The sequence below is a fragment of the Cebus imitator genome, unplaced genomic scaffold (genome assembly GCF_001604975.1).
Source record: "Cebus imitator isolate Cc_AM_T3 unplaced genomic scaffold, Cebus_imitator-1.0 Scaffold135, whole genome shotgun sequence".
NCBI lineage: Eukaryota > Metazoa > Chordata > Mammalia > Primates > Cebidae > Cebus > Cebus imitator.
The window spans coordinates 3,626,230-3,637,287 of NW_016107450.1; the positions used below are offsets into that span (position 1 = coordinate 3,626,230).

The window sequence follows — 11,058 nt, forward strand, 5'->3', positions numbered from 1 at the left end:
TGTTGACCAGTATGGTCTTGATCTCTTGACCTCGTGATCCACCCGCCTCGGCCTCCCAAAGTGCTGGGATTACAGGCGTGAGCCACCGCGCCCGGCCTGTGTTATATGTTATACTCAGTTGCTTTCCCCTTTTGGCTACAGTAAATAATGTTGCTATGAACACGGATATAGAAATGTCTCTTCCAGACCCAGCTTTCCATTCTTTTGCATATATACCCCCACAAGTAGAAGTGCTGGGTCTCATGGTCAAATTTTGTGTTATGTGTCTTCCATCGAAATTAAGATTACCTGAGCAAGAAAAAAAGTGAATGTGTGATGAAAACATGTTTGAATTATTTAGAATGTCACTTAAAATCATGACTGACTTCAGGGTCTTTGGAAACATCTCGTCACCAAATCCATAGGATCTCATTTTATGCCAACAAAATAGCATTTTATCAAAAGCAGAAGTTATGTGCCCGAATTCAGCCTGGATTGATGAGCAGGCTGACTTTGTTTATTTCTTTTTTGCAACTTGTTCTAAAATGATTACAACTACAATTAGTGCCTAGCACATCATTTTGTTGCATGTACACGTGCATGTACACACACACACACACACATACACACACACACACACACACACACACACACGTTGAATAAATGAGGAACATGTTAACACAACGAAGCCTAGATATTGTTTCCTAACTGCACTAAATCTAGTGGTCTGAGACATTTCAGGATACTAAAAAATAATCTCTACACTTCCTGTATTAATTGGAACATGACACTGAATTAACATACAAAGCAAAGCAAATCGTTCTATCTCAACGGAATGATTCCTTTCCGAAAAGATTCCAGGAGATACTCCTAACTGTGTGAACAGAGTGAACAGTTCCAATTCACAATTAGGAGAAACTACCAAAATAGCTGAGTATGTCAAATCAGAAATAAATGTCCGATGACAGTGGAATAATGAGTTCTATTTGCTTGGCACTTCAAACAATGTCAATCACCAATGAAGGCTGCTGGGAGAAAAGCAGTATCTAGACCCACATTTTACACAGGTGGCCCCAGGCAGGCTCTAAATAATTTTTGCCAGTTGTGCAGAGGAAAAGGTGGCTGGTAAAATATTTGGCAGTGCAGGCTGGTGGGAGAGTTGCCATGGGGAACTTAGGACTGGATGGAATAGATGACTTACCCTAACAAATTTATCAAAGACAGTCTTTTTTTTTTTTTTTTTTTTTTGGTGAGACAGGGTCTCTCTCTGTCACCCAGTCACCCAGGCTGGAATGCAGTGCTATGATCTCAGCTCATTGCAACCTCGGCCTCCTAGGTTCAAGAAACAGCGTTTTGCCATGTTGGCCAGGTTGGTCTCAAACTCCTGGCCTCAAGTGATCAGCCCATCTTGGCCTCCCAAAATGCTGATACTCTTAGCCATTCCCCTCTTATTCCTGGCTGGCAAATTCCAAACATTCAGATACACAGACCTTAGTTTACATCCTTCACCATAAGGCCGTGTGCTGGGATCCCTACCCTGAGGGACAAACTGGGACAAATCCTGCCTGATTCCTCTTTGATAATCATGGTAATCTCATTTTAAAAGCCAACAATGGTTTCGCAATGGTAATTAGTCATACGGGAGATCCTCAGTAGAGATTTGTTCAGAGGCTGCATGCTCTGCTAAAGTCATTTGAAGGAGGAAAAACTCAGAATTCTAAGGCTAAAAGTGTACAAGTGACAGGAATACACACAAAGGGAACCAAACATCTCACTCTGGTTGCTCGTAATTTGTTCAGATAGCTCTATTTCTTATCACCCTTCCCGTCCATTAAGATTCTTTGCCAGTAAGCAATAAAAATGAATTTTGGCCAACTTAAGCAAAAGAGAATTTACTAGAGGTATACTGAGCTCTCACAAAACTGACAAACTATAGGATTAGGCTTGGGACAGTTGGGAACTGAGAGACCTCCAGAGAACATGGAAGTTGGAAACAGAACGATGTAGCCAGGGCATTTGGCCAGGGCATTGTGGCTCTATGAATAAACACCATTCGTATCAAATCACCCGCATTGCTTGCTTCCAGTTCTAAGCCTGAGGTATCATACTGCCCAAGTGTAAGACACATGACCAGCTGCTGGCCATACTTTGGCAGTGAGAGATAGAATTGGCTCCTCAGCTTCCACAGAGGGAGACGGGCATCTAGATTTACTGTTTCACTAGTGTGTGTGTGTGTGTGTGTGTGTGTGTGTGTGTGTGTGTGTGTGTGTGTGTTGGAAGGTGGGAAGTGGGGGTCTACCCGGGGAAACAGGAATTTCCCTGGGCAAATAGTATAAATATTGACCAGCAAAAAAGAAAAAAGGCAAGCTCACGTCATCCCTGAGGACCATCCCAATTAGTTGTTTCTGAGTGCCAAAAGAGGTGAAACAAATTCGTGCATAATTCCCGTCAGCTCATATATGCAGGAATTACATTAAGGAATGGAAGTAGCAAAGAAAAAATGACCAATTCTGCCCATGAACAAGTAAAACGGAATAGACCAATATCAACTTCTGAAACTGAATCGGTAATAAAAAAAACCCAGCCAATCAAAAAAAGCACTGGACCAAATGGATTCACAACTGAATTCTACCAGATGTACAAAGAAAAACTGATACCAATCCTACTGAAACTATTCCAAAAAAATCAAGGAGGAGGGGCTCCTCCCTAACTCATTCTATGAAGGCAGCATCAGCCAAACACCAAAATCTGGAAGGGATACAATGAAAAAAGAAAACTTCAGGCCAGTATCCCTTATGAACATAGAAGTAAAAATAAAATCATCAACAAAATATTAGCAAACCGAATCCAGCAGCACATCAATGAGGCTTTATTCCTGGGATGCAAGGCTGGTTCAACATATGCAAATCCATACACGTGATTCACCACAGAAACAGAATTAAAAGCAAAAATCATATGATGATCATCTCAATAGATGCAGAAGAAGCTTTTCATAGAATCCAACATACTTTTGTAATAAAAACCCTCAACAGGCTACACATGGGAGGAACACCTCAAAATGATAAGAGCCATGTATGAAAAACCTGAAGCCAACATCATGCTACCTTACAGAATTCAAAACAATTGATCTACACAGCTATACCCAATGATACTTTCCCAAAGAAGGATTTTTTTTCTCCTAGAAGCAAATGTCCAGGTATTTTGACTGGGTATCCAATTCTGGAAATTTTGGGTTTCTATACATCCTATGACTTTGTTTACTTTCTTCAAGTCTTAGCCTAAGCATCTTTCTCTGTGACATCTTCCCCACAGGCCCCAAAGACTACATCAGATGCATCTCCTATATGTACCTACAGCATCATAGTACTTATATCACTGGATAAGGTACTAGACTATTGTTTATTCTGTCTCCTCTCCTTTCAGACAGAAATTGTGTTCTTTCCATCACTGACTCCACAGCATCAACACAAGCAGGTGTTCTGTAGACACCTGTTAAAAAAAATGAATGAATGTTTCTTTATGAAGGTAAAACTCATGCTTGTGCACACATTTATTTTTCATATTTATCAAAACCAGATCTAATAAATCAAGAGCACAAGAAGGGTTTTTAAAACAGGCCTCTAAGTTGCTTCTTCAGATGGTCATCTCAAGATGACTCTGACACTCACATTCATTTCAAGCAATATCATCTTCGAGGGATATGAGCAGAGGATAACAAGCCATGGTATAGTTTTAATTACAAAAACAAGACATATGTGCAATCGATACAGAAGGTGGAGCCCATGGTAAGTCTACTTTTAATCAGTGGGGCTTGACAGCTAGCACTAAACCTTTCCAAGGATTTCAGTTTCATCTCGTTTCCTTTAGCCCCAGGAGTTTTTACACAGTACACATTTTTCCCATGTAATTAAGTAATGGAGAGTGAGTTGTTATACATGACATTTAATTTTCCATAGTGGGGGAAGGTATGACAAGAGCTGCAGCCAAGATCATTAATCTCCTTGGATCTCTGCACTGCCAAATACAGCAAAGTATTCATTGTGTTAATATAGCTTTCCTCCTGTACTTAAATGAAGGTGTGCTCACGTGAAGGGGAGAATGCCAAATACAGAAACCCAGAGAACTGAATGTAGAGTACACAGCAAGCACCCAGATTGTAATACACATCTGGACGATCCAGAGTTGAATAATTTAGTGTGTCAGAGACCATATGTTTAGGGTACAATTTCCAGGATTGTCCAAAATCTAATGATGCGAAAAGCAAAAGGGAAAAAATGATTATGTAAGTCATGTATAAATAGCTGCAACTTGCTAATTTGTGCTAATGACCCACAGACCCCTTGCCAATTGTAGATAAATTAGTATATGAATAAATACAAGTGTTAAAAGAATATGACAAGGACATGATCACAAAATGTACATCGCTATAGACTAAAGGCCTTAGTTAATTAAAATGTTGCCTGCAGCATATTTTAATAGCCTTCTATGATTACTGCCAGTCATTCTCTAAAACCTGTGGCCAGTTCCCATTTTTATCTCAATTGTCAATAAATTTGAAAAACAGTTGCCAAGGCATAAAAGCCAAAATTTCCTGTATAATGGAAAAGCACAGAGAATAATTTCAACTAAGGAAGGAAATTTTGCCAAATAGAAGTGCAAACTGTAAAGAAACACTCTTTATAAAAACTAGTTTTCAAAGTAACATTATAACACAGTACAAGCTAAGCAGAGTTTAAGCACAATTGCATCTGTGGTGCTGAGATGATTTAAGTGTTAACTTCTGGAAACTTGATGATAAATCAAATTTTAACTGCCTCAGGATTTAATTCTAAAATAGGCAAAATCAGGGTTCTTATAATAAATAATTATTCAGAATCACTACTATATATTTTTTCTCCCTATAAAAGGAAGATATAAAAAACCTCAGCTAATTTGGGAGAGTACCGGAAAGAGGAACTGAGGTATGAGGACTTTTGTAAAATACTGAATTACAGAAATATTTTTAATCCACAAAATAACAACAACAATGAATTTACTATAATTGTTGCCTTTGGACAATAAGTAATCTGGAATTGCTTAGTAGGAGCGAAAAGGAAATTTACTCAGTAAAGCTTTCTGAACACCCATTATATGCTACACACTATAATTTAATGACCGTGCAGGAAGGGCTCCTGCTATGGTCTGAATGTTTGTGTCCCCTCAAAATTCATATGTTGAAACCTAATCACCAACATGAAGGTGTTAATAGGTGGGACCTTTTGGAAGTTGTTTACATCATGAGAGCAGAGCCCTCATGATGGGATTAGTGCCTTATAAAGTAGGACCAAGGGAGCCTCTCCTGCTATGTGAAGACACATAGAATAGATCGTCTATGAAACAGGAAGTGGGCCCTCTCCAGCTACAAATCCGCTAGAGCCTTGATCTTGACTTCCTAGCCTCCAAAACTGTGAGAAATAAATTTCTGGGCCAGGTGCAGTAGCTCATGCCTGTGATCCCAGTACTTTGGGAGGCCAAGGCGGGCAGATCACTTGATGCCAGGAGTTGGAGACCAGCCTGGCCAATACAGTGAAATTCCATCTCTACTAAAAATACCAAAAAAATTAGCTGGGCCTGGTGGTGCATACCTGCAGTCCCAGCTACTAGGGAAGCTGAGACATGAGAATCGTTTGAGCCCGGGAGGCGGTGGTTGCAGTGTGCTGAGATTGTAACCACTGCACTCCAGCCTGGGTGACAGTGCAAGTCTGTCTCTAAATAAATAAATAAATTTATGTTCTTTATAAGATACTCAGGTATTTTGTTATAGCAGCCCAAACGGACTAAGAGAGATCACAATTAGATTGCAGATTTTAAACGTACACTGATACATCTAAATTGCTTAAAATCACTTCTAGTAAATAAGCATTCAGCAACATCCTTAACCTTGTGTATACCATTAATTTACTCAACAAATTATTTTCCTGATTCTGTTCTGTTCAATGATCAAAACTGAAATAATCAGACTCTAAATTGATGGAGCTTTACTACTATGATTAAAATTCTACTCAGCTTTCTCTTCTGTCTTCTAAGTAATTCCAAATCATTTAACCTTTCTTTATTGAAGGAGGAGGGTTTTATTTCCCAACTACATAATCACATTAAATGATTTCCTTCGGAGTCTATTCAATTTTCTTTTTGCTCTCTTTAAAATGGGATGGCCCAGGGTGGATAATAAAGGCCCCACAAATGCTGAAGAGGTAGGAGTAATGTTGATAACAGCTCTTGGAGTAGCAGCCATCACTATGTACTAAATACCATGTGCAGATGCTGATGCTGTTAAGTGCTACATACATCGTCTTGTGTCCTAGCCACACAATTTTTTTTTTTTTTTTTGAGACAGGGTCTTGCTCTGTCACCCAAGCTGAAGTGCAGTGGCAGGATCACAGCTCACTGCAGCCTCAACTTCCTGGGCTCATGCGATGCTCCCACCTCAGCCTCCCGAGCAGCTGGGACTACAGGGCACATGCCACCACACCCACCTAATTTATTTTTTTTCTTTTGCATGGATTGGGCCTCACTATGTTGCCCAGGCCAGTCTCAAACTCTTGAACTTAAGCCATCTTACTGCCTCGGCCTCCCAAAGTGGTGGTATTACAGGCGTGAGCCACTGCACCTGGCCCCCACACAACTTTATATGAAGTTTTCAAGTCTAAACACACTACTTTTTGTGAACTTTTCTCAGTGAACAACATCTTAATCTCTTGAGTGTTGACCTTTCTTCAAAGACTATTCAAGCTTTTTTTTTAAAATCAACTAACTCTAATATTATAACCCCTGCCAAGGAAGAACAAGAAAACCAAAAAGGACATTGGTGTCTAACAGAGGATGTCGAAGGAGAGTTAAGCATAAAGGGGTCATCTTAACACACAAAGACATATGTGAAGGAGGAAGTTTTCTCTCTCTGAAAATACAGTAAAAAATAAGAAAGCCAGGAAGTGCCACTAGATGGGAGAAAAGGAAGCTAATGCAGGATATATATTTTTTTTTTTTGAGAGTCTCACTCTGTCATCTAGGCTGGAGTACACTAAATCTTTCCAGGGATTTCAGTTTCATCTCATTTCCTTTAGCCCCAGGAGTTTTTACACAGTACACATTTTCCACATGTGATTTTGTGGATCTCAGCTCACTGTAGCCTCCGCCTCCCAGGTTCAAGCAATTCTCCTGCCCCAGCCTGTGGAGTAGCTGGGAGTACAGGCATGCGCCATCACACCTGGCTAATTTTTGGTATTTTTTAGTAGAGACAGAGTTTCGCCATGTTGGCCAGGTTGGTCTCAAACTTCTAACCTCAGGTGATCCTCCTGCCCCGGCCTCCCAAAGTGTTGGGACTACAGATGTGAGCCACCATGCCTGGCCCTAATGTAGTATTTCTTCAGGAGCAAAATAGAAGTGGGAAGGAATATTTCAATCACATTAGTGCCCATGCTGGTAATAAAACTACCTCCTAATCCCAGTGGTCCCTGGGAATGGACAGATCTTACTGCTAGTAACTAATGAGAAAGGGAAGAATAACGATGACTGTCATCATCCTAAAATAGCAGCTAGCATTCTTTCAGCCCTTACTCTATGCTAGATATTGTACTGATCATTTTCAGTTTCTGAAATATCACAATGAATGAGGGAGGTGCTTTATTATCCCATTTTACAGATGATAACCGAGTCCCAGAAGGAAAAAGAAGCAGAGCTACAGTGAACATAGAAGGTTAGGTACATGACCTAAAAATAATTCAGATTTACTTGTCATTTCAGTCCAATAAAGAGAATCAAACAACCTCATTTCTACTGCTTCTGTGGCAATGTTGGCTACAAACAGTAAGATCCTTAATTCTGATTTGCTTGTACCATGAGAGCTATATCAGCTTGCAGGGGAGGTCTGGGTAAATGTAAAGCCCTAAGTACACAATACAACTCTATTGTCAGCAGTGCTGACACCTTCTGCATCTGAGCTGCTCACCGGCACTCTTAAAATGAAGCTCCTGGCTGGGCTCAGTAGCTCACACCTGTAATCCCAGCACTTTGGGAGGCTGAGGTGGATGGATCACCTGAGGTCAGGAGTTCAAGACCAGCCTGGCCAACATGGTGAAACCCCATCTGTGAAAAAAAAAAAAAAGCTCCTAAAAATGCCCTCAATTCTGTTTTCCTGTTAATTCTTAATGTGCCAAATAATGGCGACAGGAAGAGATGTTAGCAGGTTTCATTATGTTTATATACAAGATAAATGGATCCGGAAAGGGAAGAATGTTTTGTAACTGAAATATAAGTACTAGCCTCAGCTACCAATTCTATCCTGTGAAACATGAAAAGCAAATAAAAAAATCTCATAATCAAAACAGTTAATACTTTCTTAAAGTGACAGTTACAAAAGGAATATGTGTTTTTAGAAGGAACAGTGATTTTGTTAGACAAATCAAATATGACATAGTCACACACTAATAACATCTTCAGAAGAGATCTTTGATTTTGCAAAACCAGATCCAGCAATCTTACCTGATGAAAACCAGCTTGACCTTTGATGGGGCAGTCTTAATAATGGCAGATGCATTTTGGTGACTTCTTCCATACAGAATCTGATTGTTTATCTGTTTGGGAAAAAAATAAAATGTACTAAATTATACTTACACATGTCTAAAAGCATATATGTATATAAAAGGAATTAAATGATAAAGACTATTAATTTTTATTTTTTCTTGAGACAGTCTCACTCTGTCGCCCAGACTGGAGTGCAGTGGTGCAATCTCAGCTCACTGCAACCTCCGCCTTCTGAGTTCAAACAGTTCTCATGCCTCAGCCTCCTGAGTAGCTGGAATTACCAGCATCCACCACCATGCCTGGCTAATTTTTTTGTGTATTTAGTAGAGATGAGGTTTCACCATGTCGGCCAGGCTTGTCTTGAACTCTTGGCCGCAAGTGATCTGCCTGCCTCAAACTCCCAAAGTGCTTGGATTACAGGCATGAGCCACTGTACCCGGCTCTAAGTCTTCTGAATTTTAAGGGGGTATATTAGGACTCTCAAATGCTAAAAATCTAAATACTCTTCATAGAAGAGATTCAAACAGTTATTCTAAACAGCTATCAAAAATTATTAAATTCAGTTTTGACTGTAGTTAATGAAGAACATACAGTCCTTTATCATTTTGCTAAACTTCAAGAAAGCAGTAGTTAAGCCTGATATAAAAAGTTTACAATAGATACTTCATTTCCTACAGCTTTCCTAGATTCCTTAAAAATGCTGAAAACAAGCCAGGAGTGGTGGCTCATGCCTGTAATCCCAGCACTTTGGGAGGTTGAGGTGGGTGGATCACGAAGTCAGAAGATTGAGACCATTCTGGCCAACATGGTGAAATCCTGTCCCTACTAAAATGCGAAAAATTAGCCAGGTATGGTGGCAGATGCCTGTAGTCCCAGCTACTCAGGAGTCTGAGGCAGGGGAATCGCTTGAACCCAGGCAGCAGAGGTTGCAATGAGCTGAGACTGCGCCACTGTACTCCAGCCTGGGCAACAGAGCAAAACTCTGTCTCAAAAAAAAAAAAAAAAAAAAAAAAAAAAAAAAAAAAGCTGAAAACAGACCAAATTAACATGATTTTGAAAACATGTCAAGGTTATTATATAACATAAATTTTGTTACTCTAGAGAAGATAAATATTATATCGTTGTGGTAAGTCAAATTTTAAACCAACTATGCAGATTTTACTGAACGTCATCAGTGAGCCATCTGCTCACATCTAAGACGTGGTAGAATTTTAAACTTGATTGGATCTACCTAAAGATGGCCTAAGCAACATTTAAATTCTAAATTTCTTCATTCCAGATTTTCCCACTAATAAATTATTATGATAGCTGGAAACTCTTTTATTCTATTTCGCCTAATTGATAACAGCTCATACAGTTTTGGCTTTTACCTTCCATCTCTTTAAAAAGTAGTTAATGATCTATATTATACTATACCTATTCAAGTGTGGCCTTGAAAATTTCAACTATTTTAGAGACAGTATAGTATACCATAAGGGATAGTAAAAGGAATTGTAATTAGCATCTAATTTGTTCTTGCTGTCTCTGGATTTCGTATTTTAAGATCCACCTGATGTTCCTTTCAAGACATCTAAAAAGGTTATTTTTTTTGGTCAAAATAGTTATCATGAGAAAGCATGTGTAAGTGAACACTTTAAAATATGGACTGAAAGTATAGTATTTTCAACTGTCTAAAAAGCTGCCCTTCCATCACCTTTCCTAAGTGGTAAAGCGGGGATTCATATCCAAGGCTGTTGGAAAGACTAAATGAGCTATCTCCACACTCTGCCTCTTACTTTATCAGCTTCACCAAGATCATCAGTCTTACCGGGTGCAGTGGCTCACGCCTGTAATCCCAGCACTTTCGGAGGCCAAGGCAGGCAAATCACTTGAGGTCAGGAGTTTGAGACCAGCCTGGCCAACATGTGAAACCCCATCTCTACTAAAAATACAAAAATTAGCCAGGCTTGGTGGTACATGTCTATTGTCCCAGCTACTTGGGAGGCTGAGGCGGGAGAATCACTTAAACCTGGGAGGCGGGAGTTGCAGTGAGCTGAGATGGCACCATTGCACTCCAGTGTTGCTGACAGACCGAGACTCTGTCTCCAAAAAACAAAACAAAACAAAACAAAAATTAGCCAGGCATGGTGGCATGCAGCTGTAGTCCCAACTACTGGGGAGGCTGAGATAGGAGAATGGCTTGAACTTGGAAGTGGAGGCTGCAGTGAGCCAAGACTGCACCACTGCACTCCAGCCTGGGTGACAGAGTGAGACTCTCACATACACACACAGAAAAATCATCAATCTCATAGAAAGCACTGATTTCCACACTGTCAGTTCTCTATGCCTCAGTTTCCCCTTCTCTAAAGCTAAGTACCTACTTCACAAAGCTATTGTGAGAGTTAAACAAGAAGTGCCTTTACATTTTATTTAGAGTACTTTTGATACCCAAAGGATTTTTAATTTTTATGGGTTCAAAACTATTCATCTTTTGTATTATGTTTCTATCCTTTTTTCTTTCTTTTTCTTTTTTTTTTT

At 39.7% G+C, this 11,058-nt stretch overlaps 1 protein-coding gene across 1 annotated transcript in view; it reads right to left on the reverse strand.

Annotated features, from left to right (window-relative positions):
• PATJ (PATJ crumbs cell polarity complex component) overlaps positions 1-11,058 on the reverse strand; it is a 413,527-nt gene that overhangs the window by 144,186 nt on the left and 258,283 nt on the right. Inside the window, exon 28 of the mRNA XM_037743097.1 lies at positions 8,500-8,591. Coding sequence (XP_037599025.1) covers positions 8,500-8,591 — 92 coding nt within the window. The remainder of the gene's footprint in view (positions 1-8,499; positions 8,592-11,058) is intronic.